General features: G+C 41.0%; 1 protein-coding gene across 1 annotated transcript; it reads left to right on the top strand.

Moving 5' to 3' along the window:
• Nucleotides 1–6,518: 6,518 nt before the first annotated feature.
• Nucleotides 6,519–18,547, top strand: LOC120742073 (syntaxin-10). Its single transcript, XM_040045216.1, has 9 exons — nucleotides 6,519–6,646; nucleotides 7,160–7,235; nucleotides 8,080–8,173; nucleotides 8,802–8,896; nucleotides 11,322–11,384; nucleotides 12,872–12,973; nucleotides 14,333–14,439; nucleotides 15,140–15,234; nucleotides 15,839–18,547. Exons 1-9 carry the CDS (start codon nucleotides 6,612–6,614, stop codon nucleotides 15,913–15,915), a joined length of 744 nt encoding a protein of 247 aa, XP_039901150.1. The 5' UTR covers nucleotides 6,519–6,611; the 3' UTR covers nucleotides 15,916–18,547.
• The last annotated feature ends 1,834 nt before the right edge of the window (nucleotides 18,548–20,381 follow it).

The following is a 20,381-nucleotide window of genomic DNA, read 5'->3' as shown; positions in this document are numbered from 1 at the left end:
ATATGACAATGACCGCTGATCAAAAGGTGAAGGAAAAAGGCATAAAAGCTACAACGAGATATTTCTTCCATTCAGATTGCAGCATCAGATAAGTCAGCATGACAAAAGTAAATATTTTCACTTAGCCTACTTGTGTCATAAACCTGTCTGAGTTTGCTTTGGGGTTTTTTTTCTACAAAAACGCTTAAATGCAAATTCTGGGTATTTAGTAAAGGTCAGTTTAAGGTTAATACGTGGGGATGATGGACTGTATATAAAAGATGGACACAGCTTTGTGACATTATCAATATATTTGTAAATTTGTGTTTTAAACTAAACTTGAACTAAAAAGCAGAAAAATGAATTTCTTATACTTTGAAGCATCTGTGTGTGTGTGTGTGTGTGTGTGTGTGTGTGTGTGTGTGTGTGTGTGTGTGTGTGTGTGGAGGGGTGTGTGGGGGAGGACAGAAACAGTAAAGCAATCAAACAAAATGAACTCATACACCTGAAATCAGGCAAATTCCATAACTTAGTACAACTACAGTTTATGCCCTCTCGTCAGGCACTCATTTTCATTTTTTTTTACGCCCACACGTAACTCTGCCTGTCACACAACTGCAAGTCAGTGCAGTATAATCATTGGCGCGGCGTGCCAATTACACTCGTTATCACTAACACTGGTAATCATCGCCCTCAAGTGCTGTAAAACATGCAAGCGGTAACCATGGAAACGTTTCCCATCAATGCTTTTCCTTCCCTGATGACGTGGACATGGCACCAGAAACACAAACAATATATTGGATACAGCTTGCACTGCATGCACTGTCTTCTTTGTTATTCCAACTATAAAATTTACTGGACGTGTAAAAGAATAGGGGCAATAAAGTGGGCTGCAATAGCTGCAATATATTTTTATGACTTTGCCAACAAAACATTGTTGTTTTAGCTGGTTGCTTTACATTTGATAGATTTTACTTTACACTTGGGTAAAAGAATAGAATTAGAAGATCACAAAGATGTTATCAGAGATCGCTTTAAATGTTCAGGAAAGCAAATGATCAAAGTTTATTGCTACTTGCAAGAATGCCCCCTTTTTTTTCTTTCTTTCAACAATCACGTAAGTTTTTGGTCTGAATCAGTAAAAATTGTAAAAAAATAAACTGATTTGTTGTTAGCAGTTTGTTTTTGTTTTTGTTTATAATCACATTTTACTCCTAGTATGCACGTTTAATGAGCTATATAAGCTGAGCAGATCTTAAGCAAAGAAAACAACCAAACATGACTTCACTTGAGGTCTGTGGATCCGTCGCTATGGTGACAATGTTATGTGAGATTATACTTACGCTGCCTCTGCCTAAGGCCAAATGTGAAGCGGGGAGTGTGAGTTGGTGTGTGTGTGTGTGTGTGCACAGCAGACTAGAGGGCAGGGCCCGCTTTTTCACTGCGCAGTAATTCTTTGTATAGGATACAGTAAACAGTGGTTGGTAGTGCTGGGAGATGACCTAGTTGGCAAAGCAGACTACAGGTGGAAAGCATAGAAACAGTTGCTACAATGAACATTATATAATGGCTGAGATTTTATTAACATATGCCTACATTTTAAAGCGCCATAGCTGCTACCGTCTATTTTTTAAGGACGGTTGTTAATGCTCTTCAGTAGGATATCCACAGTCAAGGGAAAGAGAAAGTACACCCTATTTTAATTCCAAAGTTTTACCTATCAGGACAATAAAAAATAATTTAGTCCTTCCCAAATTAAAAAAAAAAAAAAAGATAAATACAACCTTAGCTAAACAACAGTGCATGACACATATTACACCACGTCGTCATCTGACAAAAGCTGAACCAAAATGTGGAAGCAGTGTGTGAAAATCTAAGAAAAATACAAGTACACCCCATGACTCAATAACTGTTAGAAGCATTTTTAGCAGCAATAATTTGAAGCATTTGTTTTCTGCACGACTTCATCACACTCACACATTGTTGTGGAGGGATTTTGGCCCGCTCTTCTTGACAGTGTAGCTTCAGTTCATTGACAGTTGCAGGCATTCATATTTGCACAATTCTTTTAAGGTCCCACCGTAGCATTTCAGTCAGGCTGTTTCCTGTTGTAGATTTGCTGGTGTTCTCGAGATCATTGCCATGTTGTATGACCCAGTTTTTTCCAACGTTTGCTGTCAGACAGATGTGACACTGCAATACTTTGGTAAACAGAGGAGTTCGCCGTTGACTCAGTGACTGCAAGGCGTCCAAGTCCTGTGGTTGCAGAATAGGTCTAAATCACCCCTCCTCCACTTTGCTTGACAGTGGAGGTGTTTATACTGATCTGCTGTGTTTAGTTTCCAGCAAACATTGCCCTGTGTATTATGGCTAAACATCTCCACTTTGGTCTTGTCTGTCCACAGGACATTGATCCAGAAGTCTTGTGATTTGTTCAGCTTTGCAAACCAAGCTGTCGTGGGTTGTTTTTTTTGTTTTTTGTTTTAGATAGAAGAGTCTTTCTCCTGGCAACCCTTCCAAACAAGCCATACTGGTTCAGTCTTTGTCTAAATGTGCTGTCGTGAACTTCAGTGTTTCGCATACCGGCTGAGGCCAGTCTGAGAGTCTGAGATGTAGCTCTTGGGATTTTTGCAGTTTCTCTTAGCATTGCTTGGTCGGACTTTGGAGTATATTTGCTTAGACCACCACTCCTGAGGAGATTGACAGCTGTCTTCAATCTTTGAATAATCTTTCTCATTGTAGAATGACAGACTTCATTTTGTCTGAAAATGCCCCATAACCCATCCCAAGCTGATGGGCAGCAACTTCTTCTTTAATTCCATTGTAGAGGTTTTTCCTCTTCGGCGTTGTGTTATCACACACCCAAATGCTCCAGATCAGCAAACTTTCAAAACCTCTGCTTTTTCTTAGTTGCTCACTCTTGCTGATGATCAGTTTGTATGTCTTTACCTGATTTTAAGACCTGCTGAGAAACCTGCTGTAAATCCAAAAGCACACACACACTCTCTACTTATTAGGTTGCAGCTTTACAAACTCTATTTTTATTTGAGTGCAACTTTGATTGAACATTTCCTCCGGGTAAACAAAGTAATTACTTTAAGAAAAGATATAAATAAATCTTATAAAGTTTGTATCTGTCTTGTGTGAAACTTGTATGAAAAGCATACAAGAATTAAAACAGATATAAGATCCCTTGAAAAATTATATAAATGAAACTTGTATGTTTTGGATACTTACTAAAACAATATATGAAAGTAATGAGAAAGTGGCCACTTTCATGAGTAAACCATATAAGCCTTATATGATTCAGTATAGGCCACATCTTATGCAAGTCTTTTATAAATTTTTACTATTTCTTTTCCATATGGGAAGCGGAAAATAAATCTGAATTGATTCTTATAGTCATATGCAACAGTCGTACACTCAGGTGTTTCCTTTTTCCAGTCCCAGCATCTCTGTCGTGAACTGCTTTTGTCTGTTTCAGTAGGAAAGCTTCTATAGATTAGCACATCTCCTTCTGAGCTACACATTTCTTGTGAGACTCACATGTACTGTCACTTCCCATCATGCGCTTCCCATGAGACACTGAAAACAACACACACAAAATAAAAAAATAAAGCAAAACACACAGTTATAAGTACTCTTGCAGTCTTCTGTGTAACTGCACTTCCTTTTCTCTGTGCTAGTGTTTGTAACAATGCAACAAAATCTGCAATAATACCTGCTTTCTCACGAGCCAGTGGATAAATGGCAGACGTTTAGACAGCTGTCAGTCCTGCAGTATTAGCTTTGAAAAGCAGATGCAGTTTCTCAATAGAGCTGATTTACACTTGGCTCTGATTCTTGACAAAGGATTAACTGTGTGATAACCAAGCAATCATTTTTTACTTTTTATTTTTGTTAATTTTGTAACCAAACGCTGCAAACACCCTGTGGTTCCAGCTTCCTTGACTTTAAATCAGTGCCTCGACAAAAACAAGTGGTTTAAATAAATCACCTCGGTCTGCGAGGAAGTGCGAACGCACTTATCAGCAGCAGCAAGTTGCATTAGGTCATTCTTACTGGGAGCACTTAAAGGCACCACAAAGGAATGGGTCAGACTTCTATATTTAGACTCGCTTCTCTGACTGTTTTCTCCTGCTTGTTGACTTTGAGCCAGTTTCCCTTTTTATACCGGCATGATTTGGTTGAGTTCAGATCTTGTTTTGTTCCGCTAAAGAAGATTTTCCTGCTACATCACGGTGTTAGGGTAAAATGAGTCAAGGTTTCCATCAAAGGCAGATCTGCCTTCAGCTGAGCTGGACAGTACTGAAGCAACGGCGACAGATCGAGTGACAAAACGAATGGAATTTGTAAGAATCAGAAACGTGTCCTCGTATCAGTTTTTTATCAAAGGGGTTTTTGAAGGTATTTTCCTCTTATTCAAACAGAACGTCGAAGGATGGTGGACATGAAACTGTACAGACTACAACTAGTTTTAAAGCATATTTGTGAAAAGTTTGTGACTGTGTTGTGCTGTATAATCACTAACTGTGTGGCAGGGGCTCAAACATTTGTCTGCCTAATGATGGTCCAGAAATGTGTTTACATATGACGCACACATAAGCAAAGAGCAGGGCTTCTAAATGCAACAGAGGGAGACAGTTTTCCAAACGATGAAAATGAAAGCTTTTTGGATAATAAAGGCATTCAAACTTTGATTCTTCTTTCTTGTGTGCGTGTGTTTACATGTGCAACGGTTACCTCTCTATTTGTTTGTGGAATTTGTAAATCTAGATAAGCTTTTATGACATCACATTTATGACACGCTAACTGAAAGCCTGGGATAGTACCGGCTATGCGAACACAACAGCGGCACTTTAAATCAACTTGTGACTTGTGTGTAAATGTTGACTCGGTGCTATTACCCCTCAAAAACTTGGGGTCACTTACAAAAAACCCTGGTTTTAAAAGAGAAGATCTTTACCTAATATGATGTGAAACTGGTCAGAAATATTGTAGATGATGAGTAGTTATTACTGGAATCAGAATCAGTGATCGTATTCCATTGAAATTCTGTTTCAATGTGTTTATGATCCTTGGTGGAATATCTATGTGTACATAGGCCCGCTGTCTACAACCACTCCTGTGTTCCAGTGACACATAGCTAATGACCTCCCACAGCTAGTGGGAGGTCATCAAGTTAAAAGGCATACTGATAATCAGAAAACCCCCTTTTCCAACTATGTAAGCATGACTAAAACATGTTGTGGTTAAAGATACAATTACTTGTATCTTTAAGCTTCGACGTTTGTGCAATTGATTGCAGTCGGAAAATGGACGATAAGAAGAGACTATTTTCTGACCTTTCAGAATCAAATCAAATCTTCAAAACAAAGAAATGAAGTCTATTCCACAAGGGGGGAAATAAGATTTCATACTACAGTTTCATCTAGACGAGAACAGGATGCCTCACTGGTCCTTATTAAATGACACCTAGAAGAGCCAGATTTCAGTGTTTTTTAAAAAGAAGTAGTACACCATGTTTCCCAAACACAGGGGGGGAAAAACACACTTTTTTATTTTAAAAAAATCTGGTGAGTTTTGAAAGCTCCTCACACCCTCCACTGATGATGCTTCAGACGCTTGACTGGGCAAATTTACTCCTCGTTTGATCAGCTTGGTAGTTTTCAGCTGTACTAAAATAAGAGTTTAGTCTTTTAAATAAGAACAGTCACCACGAGTTCAACAAAGTATTGCAAACATTCCTCACAGATTTTGTTGCGTATCAACACGATAGCATCACACAGTTTGTCAGATTTGCAGATTTGTCATTGGCAAGCCGACAATGATGGGAATCAGCCGTGCCGCCACATTCCAAACGTGCTCCATTGGACTGAGAGAACCTGGAACAGAAGACGGGACATTTATAGCTATAGCTGTGAATTTTCTCAGGACAGGATGGGAGGAATTGGGGGAGTGCAGGATGACGACAGGAAGGAAGGAAGGAAGCTGGGCAGGACAGGGTGGGCTTGAGAAAAGCCCACAGGAATAGAGACAAATGGGTGGGACAGGACGGAGGCATGCAAACACGGCTGTGGAGGATTTGCCAAGCATGCTTTTTTTCTCTCCCCTAGCAACACCCTGCTATTATCCCTTTTTTTCTTTCACCATTTTCATGGATTGTCTCAAATTAATTTCTAATAGGACCTCCATAGTGTCCAATGACACATCAGCCTAGGTCAGATTTCCACACTGAGGTTGGCGAAAGCACTTTCCATGAAACTGTTGTCATCATCAGATGGACTTTGCCCCTCTTGCCCACAGAATTTTCCATTACCTTTTCCAAATCTGCAGTACATGGTCTGCACTTTGTACTTGAATCAATCAAATAATATATACTATGTCCAGCTCCCATACCTGTTTTATCTACCTGTTTGTTTATAACTATTTTATTCTTGTCCTTTGTGTTTATGCTTGTGACGAAGTCCCAGCAAATAGAGGCTCGGACAGCGCCTGCATAGCTGTTACTGAGCTGAGTTATATAACTACCATACCACCCCCAACTCTCCACCTCCCCTCCCCGTCTTTTTTACGTCTGTGTGCTACCAGTGACGTGCGCATGCGCTAGGTGTGAAGAGGAAGGAAACAACATGTCGATAGAAGACCCATTTTTCGTTGTGAAGGGGTGAGAAATGAAAACTAAATGAGACGTGAAAGCTCGCGTTGTTATAAACTAACTACAGCTTTTAGCGCGTTGAGTGTTAGTTACGCGGGGGTGTTGCTATTTTTCCCCTCAAAGCAAAATTATATCAGAGAAGTTAGCCAAGCGGCTAGCTCTAGCTAGTTAGCATTAGTGCTACTGTAGCAGCTGCGCAGAGGGGCTCAGTGAGTTTTCTTTTTTTTTTATATATATATCAGAGCGACGAACTCAGCACTCACTGAAATCCGTTTCTACCCACACCCCACTTGGCTGTCAGTGAAAACACCGGGCCAGCTGTGGGACTGGCTGTGGTCAGGCACTTTAAAGTCGTTGCGAAGTTAGGAAGCATGGGAACTGGGGTTTGTTTTGGTTAACCGAGGGGCGTAGCTGCAGTGCTCAGTTCGGAAAACACCCCTGTACTTTAAATGATTAAAGGGCGAAGTCAACTGGCTATGATTTTCCGCGCTGATAATGTTCCTGTTGTGTGTTTTTGTTCAGGGAGGTGCAGAAGGCCCTGTCTCGAGCTCGGGGCCTGTTTGATAGATGGGAGGAGCTGTTGCAGGAGGGGACACAGGTGAGCCTCATGGGCTGACTCACGTGGTACAAACATGCTGCCAGGATGGCACACAACTTTTCAGGGTCATCAGGTGTTCATTATAGTTTTAAATATTGTAACTGGAAATAATCCCGCGTTTATCGAGTTATCATGGCATCTAATTCACTGCTGTTTGTGTGAGGTTTATTTTCTTGTGTTTTTAATAGGATGTGTATACTGTCCAAAGTTTTGCAGGGCCTTAAGGTATCTTGGACACTTAAATATTTCATAGGAATTAAGGGGAACTGGTATGCCCATGTCCAATTTTTTTTTCCATAAATGTTTGGACAAGTATTGCATTAAAATAACCTTTAAACCCCTGCCCCCCACTTTATTTCTGCGCAATAAAATTATTACTCATTCTTATTGATTCGACTATGAAAATGTTTTCTCTGTTTTTGTTTTTTAAAGTTTTTTCAAAGTATTGGTTTTATTTGTTTGTTTTTTAGCATTTTAACCCTCCTGTTATGTTGCGGATCAGATTGACCCAGAACAGAAGAGATGTCACATGTCATCTGCATCACTTCAGAAAACACAAAACATCAAAATTATAAAAGAATAATAATAATGGATTGCATTTATATAGTGCTTTTCGGGGCGTCAAAGTGCTTTACAATTCCACTATTCATTCACTCTCACATTCACACACTGGTGGAGGCAGCTACAGTTGTAGCCACAGCTGCCCTGGAGCAGACTGACAGAAGCGAGGTTGCCACATCGCGCCCACGGCCCCTCTGGCCAAAAAGAAAATTGTAAAATAATCAATGCCAGTGTTTCTGACACCTTTGGATGAGTAAATTTGCCCCGGGTCTGTTTGTTTCAGGTGAGTCGAGATGAACTAGACTGGAGCGCCAACGAACTGAGAAACTGTCTGAGGGCCATAGACTGGGACCTAGAGGACCTCAGTGAAACCATCAGTATCCTTGAAGCATGAACAAATGGCTTCCTAATGCCCCACAATGCCACTGTCATCATATGATGAGCAGTATTTTTAAAACAAACAGGCTCTTTGTGCACACTGTCTTCCTGTTTTCGTCCTGTTTAATCAGATTGGTCTCCTAAACTGGAACCATTTTAGTTACATAATAATTTACCATAGAAGTATTTGAAAAGTCGCTGTCAGCGCTTAGGAACATATCAGGAAACACTGCTGATGGAAAAGAAGAGAAGGCGAGCTTTTATTAAATGCCTGAACTTCTTGTGGGGTTTTTGTCATCACTGATGGAGACGGATTATTAAGTGTGAAATGAATCCAGGGAGTCAAGAGGTTGTCAGAATACCTGAAATTTAATGCAATACCTGGTCAGCACCATAACACAAGTCCTTCTAGAAGCAGGTGTAATTGCACAGCAGTCATACCAAAACTGTCTCTAGACAGTGGTCACCTGAACATTCATGTATGAATCAGCCGTCACATCTGATTTTGGTGCCATCTTTGCATTTGTGAAATTCTCCACAAGGTTTGTTTTAAGTACCATGTATCACTCTTGTAAGAGATGTAGCACTGATTGAGCCATTTTGTTGGTGGGTCCTTGACTGGTTCAGGCATCGTGGAGTCAAATCCAGGGAAGTTCAGACTGGGTGATAATGAACTTCAGGAGAGGAAAGATTTTGTGGAGCGAACCAGGAAGTCTGTCCAGGTAACTTCAACCTGAATTCATTTTTTTTTCCTGTTTCCACACTCTTATATATTCAGACATCAAGTCCTGTGGTCTTTTTGTTGTTGTGTGCTCAATAAACATTTGTGAATGACATGAATAAAACATTGCAGATGACAAATTGTAGATGAAACAACATAGTTGTCCTCTTCTTAATTTATAGCAGAGCTATTTGATACGGTTGCTTTAAGTCTCAAAGGTGTACCTGATAAAGTGATATCTGCTTAAACATGATAATCTGGAGTTTTGTCAAAAATCTCTCTGTATTTACCCTTGAATACAAAACATTTAGTATCCAACATGTTACACTGCTCACAAAAATGAAAGGAACACTTTAATCAGAGCACAGCATCAAGTCAAATTTTTGTAATTTCAGAGTATTGTTCACTCTTGCCTAAACATAAAGCCCTTATCTAAATGAAAATGAGAAACTAAATTTACCAGTATTTTCTTTGCTTTGATGACTCATAAGTTGTGCTCTAATCTTCTGCAACATATTTACACACAAACACAGTATGACTAACAAACACTTATTATTTTGAACACACTGAGTAATCATTCAGTGGGGTTTTCCAAAAACTACTGGGCGTCAGGTGATCTAGACCTTATCTCATAAATGGTTCAGAAGTCGTAGTACTCCCAGATCCATCAGAAGCCTTTTTCAAAAGAATATTTTTCATCTAGTATTATAATAATTAAAAACAAGCTATTCTTATTTGATTTTAAAACCCCTGGAGGGTCTTAGGTCGATTTGTGGCTTTTTTCAAATTTTGATTACATGCCATTTGCACAGTGTTGAATGGACTATAGCCAAATTCTCCAAAAAAAAGTTTGATATGATTTTATTTCAAAATTCAAGTCTGACTTCCTTCAATTAGCTTCAGTGGCTAAGCTACAGACAAACTTACACTATTGGGCTTAGTGGTCGATTTGTGCCCCATTGACTTCCATTATAAACGCTATTTTTCACTGCAGAATTATTACCGTTAATGTCTTGGTGATTACTTATGTTTCCGTGTCGTTTTGTACTATTGGCCTTAGAGTTGTAATTTTTTTTATTTGTCCACCGGGTGGCGCCCTTGCTCCACATTTGACCCCGGGCTGGAAAACAGCGGGCTACTTAGACAGACCTGCGGGAAACGAAGCCTCATTTCCGGCGTGCAGCAGCGGCTTCGCCCGCTGATCGGGCGGGACCATTTTCGGTCCCTAGGGCCGTGAGAGGGTGCATTTTTTTTTAGTCAACAGGAAATGACGTATTTGTTGTCACGTGGTATCGGACGTGTGTGCTGGAAAAAGGGGTCCCCGGTGATCGTGCCCCGGTGATCGTCGCGACTTACCCCGGGACGATGCACTTATTTCGGCCTAGAGGAGGAGCATTTGCCGCCTGGAGACCATTTTCTGGTCCTGAAAAAAAAAAAAAAAAAGGCGATCGAAATGAATGTTGGTGCCAATCTTTAGTCCATGTAAAGGCCTAATTATAATAACAATTGAATATTACCTCAAATGTTTTTTTTTGGAAAATATTCAAGTTTTATGTTTTTTGGGGCAAAAAAAGCAGTGCGCTCATGTGACGAAACCGGGATATAAAGGGTTAAAATCCGCGAAATGTAATTAAAACTTGACATGAATATTTCAAGGAGAAGTAGGTCTAAAAGATTGGCTAATTTAAAGTGGAATAAAATATTAATATATAAATTTTTTATAGCACTTTTTTGGGCGTGGTCGATTTGTGGCTCTAAGCCCAATAGTGTATGCATTTTTCTAGGACCCTCCAGAAGCTTTAGCCCTATGCTGAGGGTATAATGTTTTATTTTGAAACCGGTTTCCAGTAGCTACAAGTGTTCTTGATGGAGCGCAGACAGCTGCTTCCCTGGAAGGCCTCCGCTGTGTCTTTGCAGCTCCAGTGTTACCAATAAAGTAGAGGCAAAGTCAAACATTAGTCAAAGCAGCAGCTCCCAAAGCCGAGCAACACTTATTTATTCATTTTCCCTGTTTCTATTGTAACCACATACACAGTTTATTTCTACCTGTCGACATATTTAACCGCGCTGCAGCTGTTGAGCTCCTGACTTTTAATGAATTTAAATCAGTGTCCAAGCTGTAGGCACAATGGAAAACATGAGTCAGTTTTTAACACGACTTAACGGCAAAGGTGGCATTCTTAAAATAGGCCTGGAGAACTGAGTCACCGGAGCCAAACAGAAGAGCTCCGCTGTGAAGGAACAAAAGACTTTCTGACATTTCGATTTGCCTGACAGCGATTCTGGAGCAGCACAGAAAATCTCATTAATGAACATGTCTGCACTGAGGCAGCCTTTAAAAGGATTTTTCTGCTGCTATTGGGACAAATGGTGAAATGAGAGGTGTAATTATTTGTGTTTTGCTTTTTGTGTGTGTGTCTGTATAGGACATGAAGGATCAGTTGTCCAGCCCTTCTGCTGTGGCTCAGGCAGAGAAGAAGAACAGACAGGTTGGTGAAGATGTAAACATAAAGCAAAACACACACACTGTGTACACATAACACACATATATATATATATATATATATATATCCACACTACTGGGTAAAATGCAATTTGAGGTACAGGGTCTGAATTGTGGAACTCCAAATTAGCGTACTTCTACATCTACACCATCTGTTTTCACCTGTCGTGCACAGGACCAGGTAAAAATCTGCTCCTGTAATCTGAGCTACACTTCCCTAGAAATATGACTAAGCTATTGTGATTGTCTGACTCCTACATTGCATTTCCTTTTACTTTCTCACCTCAGTTTTTACCCCTCAGCCGTAAAAGGCTGATGGGGTATTGTCACCCGCTGGGTGAGCAGGTGCTTGGCCCGAACTCCCAGGTTTGAGAATACAATAACTCGAGAATGAGGTGATGTAGGATTTTGAACTTCATGTCATAGGTGCAGCTACTAAAGATCTCAGATGAGTTTAAATCTCAGTGACCTGGACCTCAAGGTCTAAGGTCAACTTCTTTTGAACACACAAAATAAATCGTGAAAAATGTCATCTAGGATTTTTAAATTGATTTCATAGCTGTATTTACTAAAAGTTTGCACAATTTGTCTTTTTGGTAACATAAGACTGAAGTTTGTTACACTGATGTAAGGCGTCTGCTCTCTCAGCGTGTAAAAATGTTTTTTTCATTTATTTTTTTCATTTTTCTGCTTCCTTCTTCTGGTCCTGCTGTTTTTTTCTTACTGTTTTTCTTTCTACTCTATTAGTTTCTTAAACTTTGAAAACAGGATGAACAGGCACACACAGGAAACAACATTTGCCAGTGTCCAAATATCACAAATGTGCTGGTTTTACATGTGTGCTAATTCTTTGAAGAAAGTAAGAAGGTTTCTATGAACCTGGTAGTAAATGAAGTCCACTGCTAACTTTGGCTGCTGGAGCTTCATATTTACTTTCAATAACCTTGGAGTGTGTTTTATGAGAGAGAGGACCTGACCCTTCACTTCAGTTTATTATGTTCTTTATGCCCATTCATTCATCACGAGCCGCACCTTACATAACTCACAAACGAGCCTCGCTGTAGTTCACATGGACACCGTTATCATGGAGGATTTCTTGTTTTTGTTCTATTGATGATAAGGCACGAGCTATATTAATGGAGCACAATGCTACTGCAAAAGTTGCTCTACATTAGCTGAGAAATCCTCGCTTTTGTTGTAACTTTAAAACAACACATTTCAAAGAGCCGTTTGTTGTTGCCCCTATTCAGGATTTTTTGGTCTTTGCTTCGTGAAGCGCTGACAGACAGATCAGTTTCCATCTGCCACAGAAAATGAATAACTGCACCATCTTGTGTTTTGAAAAGCTGTCAAACTCCTATTATTCCAACAATAATTCTCCTCTGGAAACTCCTACAGCACACAGACACACAAACATACACGTACACTCCCAATTTTCTGCAAAGGCTGAGTCTCGTGTCTGTGTTTGTCCAGGCTCTGCTGACTTCATCGGGCCAGGACAGGTCAACAGGATTGGAGGCTCATCTGGTGTCTGCAAACTCCAGATACATCCAGGAGCAGCAGGAGCAACAGCAGGTAAGAGACCAGCTGAAACTGAACAGATGTAGAGCCAAAAAAGGAAAGTAAAAGCCTCAGATGGGGGAAATATGAGAAGAACAAAGGGAAGGCACTAAAGGAGATATTGTTGTGTGACAAATGATTACATGTAAAACGAGGATTCATGAAAAGTCCCATCAGAATATTTTGTTTGTTTGTCATGTGATAGATGACAGGAAAGCTTTAATCAAAGGATCACACAGAAGGAGTGAAAGATAAGCTCGTCAGTGAAGGATTGCTGCTGCAGCGTAGCAGTGAGGTGAAGGAGACGTGCTGCAAAGTATCACACTGTGAGTGAAGTGAAAGACAGTATGAGCTGTGGGTTTCTACTTCCTGCGGTGTGCGCTGATATTGGTGATGAAAGTGTGTGATCACACATCCTGTGTCAAGTTGTGGTATTTAGTAAGAAATAGTGTTTCTTCATGTCTTTTTTTTAATGAAAGAAAAGTTTGACCTTTTGTTTCATTACCTCAGCAAGGATGTGGTCTCCTCTGCGTTGACATCACTGCGTGGGGTTTGTAGCAGTGTATGATTTGGTTCAATGATATGATTTAGTGGCACTTTTTTTTTTTTCTTTAAACGGTTAGTGTAGAGATTCTGAAAAGAAGCACCCTCGATACAAGCTGTTCACTGAGACACAAAAAACATGTTTGTTTTTTAAAGGGGCAGATTTACCAAGCAGGGAAATAGAATTTCAATAATTCCCAATACTGTAATTCTGTACCAAGAGTGGGTCAGAAGCAGTGAGTGACTGAGGCTGAACCAGTGTGTGTGTGTTGGTTTTAAGCTGGTATTTCTGTATGGAAACAGCAATGACATCCAGACCAAAGAGAGGCAGCGGAAAAGAATCAGTCAGTTCTGACACAAGAGTGAATCTTGTTGGGGGGGCTGCGTCTTGGAGGTTGGGGCAGTTGTTCTCTCAATGAATCCTGAGAGCTCATATGTCCAAAGACATTCATTTAAATGTGGTATAGAACAGAAAATACAATACACGAAAGAAAAAAATAGTAATGATTTGTGATGTTTCAGAGCTCTGTGTTCTCGCTGCGGGTGGAAAACGTGCAAATGGAGGTTCTTTGGTTCTCTCTGCGATTTTCATTCCTCAGAAATGTGATTTAAAAGAGAGCAAACTATAAAAAGTAACTAAACTTTACTGGGAACACATTCATGGCCTGTATGTCTTTCTTGTGTCCCTACAAGTGTTGGCGTCTACATCTAAGGGTGAAGATCTTTAGGCTAGGATTAGGTTCAGGTTAGTTGAAGGATTATGGAAAATCTTCAGTAAAGAGATGTAAGTCTGTCCTTTGAAGTGATGGGTGCGTGTATGTGTGTGTGTAGTTGATCATGCAGGAGCAGGATGAGCAGCTGGAGTTGGTGTCGGGCAGTATCAGAGTCCTCAAAGACATGTCTGGACGGATCGGAGACGAGCTCGATGAGCAGGCCGTGTGAGTACACATGCACACCTTTGAGAGCTTTTCCTCAGTTGGCTGAGAAAACACAATAACACATAAAGGTGTGTCCCAGTCATCATATGCTCTTTTTTTAGATGCCTATAAATGTCACATGTGTGACTGCTGAGTTAGGACTGAATACTGAATGCATTCGTAGCCCCACAGTGTTTACATCCATGTTAAGCAGCACTTCAGGATTGTGGGTTTTGAACACACACACACAAACACCTGACAGTCTAAACCAGGTTCAGGTTTTTGTTTGATGTACTTGATCTAAATCCTGACTGGATTACAGGCCGGGGTGTGTCCAACATCACCGAAAAGCACCTCTTCCATTAAACTTTTTACAGCTTTGTCCATTTATATAATAATGTCCTATCAAAAGCCTGCTGTAACTCCCTGTAATGAATCCAAATGTTTAAAACAAATCGCCAAAATTTGTTGAAACTACAAATGTCTTGAGCCGCAGTCCAGTTTGATCAAGACCAAGGTCAAATCTTTTGGTCTTGATCTTTCTCAAAAGCCTGTCGTTTTGCCTCAAATTAAGATGATATGCCTTTTAATCGCAAAGGCAACTTTTCATTGATCCTCTTATAATCTCGTCCACATCCCTGCAACAGCCAGGCCTTTGTGAGGTCACAATGTGCAGACGCTGATGTTAAAGTTCTCGCGGTATCGCTCGTTTTGTTTTTAGGATGTTGGGGGATTTTGGAGATGAGATGGACCAGACATCGTCCCGCATGGACTCTGTGCTGAAGAAGCTGGAGAAAGTGTCTCACATGACCAGCAGTGAGTTTACACACAAGCAGTTATATTTTCTACATTCACAGAAAATTTACCTTCAATTAATTTAGTTAAAGTGACACTGCCTGATTTATGAATTAAATCAGTCAGTGTGGGCTGTGAGAAGTGCATCTTAACTGTGACTCTGTAGACCCTGAAACATTGCTCTCAAAGTTTAGCCTATCTGCCAGTTCCAGTTTCTGCAGTGCTGTTTAGCGTTGAGTGTTTCTCATTCATTTCATCTCCCCTGTTCTGTCTGTTATAGCAGACAAAACTGTGAGGAACACAGCTTGTGTCAAAAAGAGTGACAGCAACCACAGCAGTGTGTAAAACAGAAATGAAATGAAGAAACAGGAAAGGGAAGCGCTAAAAGGCCAAAACATTTCCTGTGTGACCCTCAGTATTATGCTGGGTACTTGAATCAGCTCTCAATCATCAGTCGTAGTCCAATCAGACACAAAGCTAGTTGGAAAAAGAAAATAAGCCTGACAAAAACTTGAGTTTCTTCCAAAAAAGAGCGGTGTGTTTACTGTAATATTTTATGCTGCCTAAGGTTGTTTTAAGCTCTGCGACACTGTAGCGCAATGATGTCCTGTGCTGTGTCCGTCAGGTCGGAGACAGTGGTGTGCCATCGGTGTCCTGGTCGCCATCCTAATCGTGGTCCTCATCCTCTTCTTCGCACTCTGACATAAGCAGTCTATGACCTCTCGACCCCGTTCACAGACTCCTCCCTGTCTGGATGGCTGGACGGTTACAGAGCCCCTCCCATCACTCCCTTTGTTTGTGCTGAGGGGAAGCTGGTGATCTGCAGGCTATAGCGAGGATGGATCCTCCACTCCACTTCAGCCATTCTAGTGGGGAGGGCGCTGCTGGTCTCTCAGCAGCACAGTTTAGCACGGGGAGGCGGGGGGGGACCCTGGTGGTATTATGTCTTTTATTTTGATGCATTTTGGTTATCATTGGAGTTAGAGGGACTCGGGGAGGACTGCTCCTGTTGGGTTAAAATCACAAACCTGCTAAAGTTCGCTTCGTTTTAAGCCAACAGCAGTAGCATGGGGGAGGATTTTCAGTGTTGCCTTAAATCTATTTTTATACCATGTTGAAATGTGCAGTTTGTTTGTGTGCCTAGATGTAAATCATGCTGGGAGCTTACTCCTTACTAGCAGTAATCAGCATCGGGCAGGTGTGCAGGTTTTCCCTCCACTGATGAAGAGTTTAGTAAAAAGTGCTGCTGAGCTGTGTGTGGGGGGGGGGGATCTTATGGATCCTGGTTTTGCCTGTCAGATTCATTCTGAGTCTCTTTTACTCAGCAGACATAAATGATTCATTTCCTGCTCTGATAGTGATCTGCCACAGAGAGGCAAAGGCCACCTTCCTTCGCACCCCCGCAGACATTTGAGCACACGATTGGCTAAGGCTTTGTTACCCTCACTGGTTGAAGAGAGAAAACCTTGGCTTCAAGCGAATGGCTCTGCCTCTCTTTTTTTATTGAAAAGCTTCAGCTAATGAGCAGAGGAATAGTTGCTGGGCAGGATGTCCCCACACAGCCTAGATTTAGGCTTAGAGCTCCCTCTGCTGGAGCCTGAGGCTCATTTCTATTCTTTTGTGTCACGTCAGGCAGTACTACCCACACTGAGGTGTGTTGCAGCACTGTGTAAATGCTTCGACTTGCTTTTTGTGTGTAAATGGAAATTATTCTTGTACAAAGCATCTGATTTTTAATCCTGTGTGATCCAGATATCTTCACTCAAGCTTTAATCACCCAGTTACAGAGAAAATGAACTCTTTGTTTTGTAGGTCAGAGGTCAGGTGCCTTTGCCTGTTGCAGGAGTGGGTAAGGCTGAAAGCACCTGCCAGAGCTTTGTGTAAGTTAATGTGAGCTCTTGTCCCAGCTTCAGAAGGGCAAGTAGCTCAAAAACCGGGAAACGTGTCAGTCTGAAACAACACGGAGGCGCATGAATGTAAAGGCACAAGAAGGGCTTTGAACAGAGAGCTTCCTTTTACTGTTTCACTTAAACCTGGGAATTGTTTTTACATGATTATAATGTAACGGCACATCAGACACGTACTTGACAGGTTTCATGTAGTGATGGTGCTGAATTGATTGCAAAGCTGATTGTGCAATTACAGCACTCAGTGTGTTGGTCATTGTTAACTAATCTGATCTGTGCAAATTGAAGTATTAGATGATCACTCCCACCGATCCTGGTTTTTAAAGCTGGGTTAGATGATATGGTTTTGGTTCATTACTCCAAAATAACTGTACAGCGTATTATAACTTGCAGGTAGTCAGAGAAGAGACTGGACCCGTGCACGTCCTGTAGTTGTGTTTTGTGCCATCAGGACACACGGGGGTAGAGAAGTGAGGAAAGGGACAGGAGGAATGAAATCTGTGTGGAAGTGGAATGTGGTGGACTTCTGTGAGATTACTGGATTTAAGCAGGGGACTTGGAAGAAAAGGGTGTGAGTCCTGTGGGAAGCCACAACTCAATGTTGTCTTGTTTTTAACCCAAATGAAGCGCACACACCCGTGTGCCTCTGGTGGGAGGGGCTTTTGCCCAATGCAGCTTTAATGGTACTAGCAGTAGATTATTTCAGATTATAATAACTGCAGTTAACATCAGTGCTGAACTCCATCTAGCACACATTTACACTAATCAGCCACAATATTAGGACCCCCTCCCTAATATCACATAGACCCCCTTGTGCTGTCAAATCAGCTCTGACTCATCGTGGCATGGACAACGGGAGTCTGGGGGGATTAGGATCTGGGGAGATTGAGCTCTAAGTCACTTTTTGTTGCCCTCTCAGAGTATCAAAAGGTGGATGGCACGAGTTAAAATATCAGCCACACGAGCAGCATGGCTAAAGGTTTAAACACGATTACGTCAGTGGTTTTTACTAACCTTTGGTTCAAAACTGCTAATGAAAGTAAATATTCAAAGTGCCAAAGGTCACATTTGTATTTATTCTGGGTGAATGACCAGCTATTACAACGAGTATGTTTTGGATTTTTGGATGTAAATGTGTAAAATACAGTACTGGTAGCCATCGTGTCCTCTTTTTCACACATGATGTTTGAGTATGTCATTGTGTTTTTACTGCCTCTGCTAAAAAGAAAAAAAGGGCAACATTGGTGACAAAGTGTAAACTTTTCCTGTCATATACACTATATACTGTATGAAGAACAAGTGAAGGGAAAAAGCAAACTGCATAAAGTGAATCACACAATTGTTCTGTTACTGGCATCCAGAGATTTTTTTTTAAAATTGCTGATTGTGGTTATAAGTTTCATTAAACTTGAAATGACCGAATAACATCCTGAGTGTTTATCTTCTTTGAGGTGCTCGCTCGGCGTCATGGCTGTGTGTCTCGAGGATGGCAGTTTGGCTTCCCTCTTGTGATTTGTTCCTCTGATAAAAGCTTTCACTGGATTGCAGATGTTTGAGTTTTAATTGAGAAGCACTTTGCAAAATGGAAACATCCCTGCATGTTATTCTGAGAGCCACACGGCCATCATTATGTAAAATTACATTTACTTTAACTGTGAGGAGCGCGCTGCTACTCCCCGGAGGCTCTGTGAACTGCACACATCTCTTAAAATAACCAGACGGCAGTCGGGAGCCCGACACGTTCGTGCGTGTTTCAGACATCCTGTGAAACTGGGAGAGGAGCTGATGGGTTTTATTAGTCAAGCCGAAGCTGCTCAAACTGTGAGCACATTTTTCTGTGACAAATGCTAAGCCACCTTTCAAGATGGTGTTATTTATCAACTGGGAGAGCTTACATTAAAAAAAAAAAAAACCACAGGAAATGGGACACTTCAATGTTAGGGAGAAAAATATTGTGCCTGTTCTTTCCACTGTAAGAAGTGCATGTCCATCTCATGTGTATAAGCGCAGCTCCAGATGCTTTTCCACCAGCCTGCAATATTAAACATACAATAGCACTTGCTATTTATCATTGTATTTCCATGACAACGAGTAATAAAAAGCATTGCCCCTCATGTTTGTGTATTTCGGGGGGTGCAGCTGCTTACCTGTGCACACAAAGGCCTCCTCCCACTTCAGATGCATCCTGGGGCAGTTGCTGCTAAGATTGTTTATTTGAATTCATGTTTATTTTCAAAAGGCTGCCTAAACTTGGCTAAGAAATAAGGAGGAAAAGCCCCATGTTCATAAAATGTGTGCAAACAACTGAATTTTGTTGGAGAATAAGGTGTGGAGCATTTCTGTGGTGTAATGAGTTTAGTTTAGGGTTTATTTAAGACGTGTGGTAATAAAGTTGACCCCTTGGACTGCGTTCAAACCTCCACCCCGCAACTTGAATTTCATTTTCAGACGAGTACAGCGAAGGCCAGAAAACTTATGTCTGTCCAGTGTGCTGCATGCCTGCTCAACTAAATGCAGCTAAAGTGAATTGCATCGACTCTTCCCCTTCAGAGGCCTCACAGTGTTACACAACACCTCTGTGACAGTTTTAATTTAGCCACTGGACAAGTGTGTGGATCTGCTGAGGGATAGAACAGCTGTGAAGGCTGTGTTCTCTGAAGAAAGAAGTGGTTTGCACATCTGTGGGCACACATCACACATCAAAGAGTGCAGATAAACTCACAGTTATTTTTCCTCCTCCCTCAGTTGACCACAGGGGGGCGCCATTGGCAGTCACATGATTGTGTGTGTTTTATTTGCCCGCTGCTTAAAAGTTCAGTGTAAAACTGACTTCATTAGCAGTTTTGGGAAAATAAATTATTGTATGTTTCACTACCCAATGGCAGCACATCTTCTGCTGTGTCTGGGAAACTATTTATTCATTTCAGTTTCATTTAAAGACAACACTAAGAAGTAAAACACAGCAGAAAAACAGTAAATAATGGATGTTGACCTCTGGTAGAGCAAGTTGTGATGTCATAAACTGTAAGTTTTACATCTGCATCTTGTTACTGTTGCTGTTAGCATGCCCAGACTAGCATTTAGTTCAAAACGACCACTTTTACAGATGCACTCTCTCACATTATCTAGCACAATTGTTTGCTGAGTCTCTCACAAACCCAGTACTCACATCATATTACTAATAAGTATTTACTTGATGGAGCATATTTCTGTTAGTTCACTACCTAAGACTCCAAGTTTCTGCTTTTATTTCTTATTTCT

Source organism: Simochromis diagramma, unplaced genomic scaffold, assembly GCF_900408965.1.
Source record: "Simochromis diagramma unplaced genomic scaffold, fSimDia1.1 OVJJ01000610.1, whole genome shotgun sequence".
In the NCBI taxonomy this organism is placed as follows: Eukaryota; Metazoa; Chordata; class Actinopteri; order Cichliformes; family Cichlidae; genus Simochromis; species Simochromis diagramma.
This window is presented reverse-complemented; position numbering and strand designations above follow the sequence as displayed.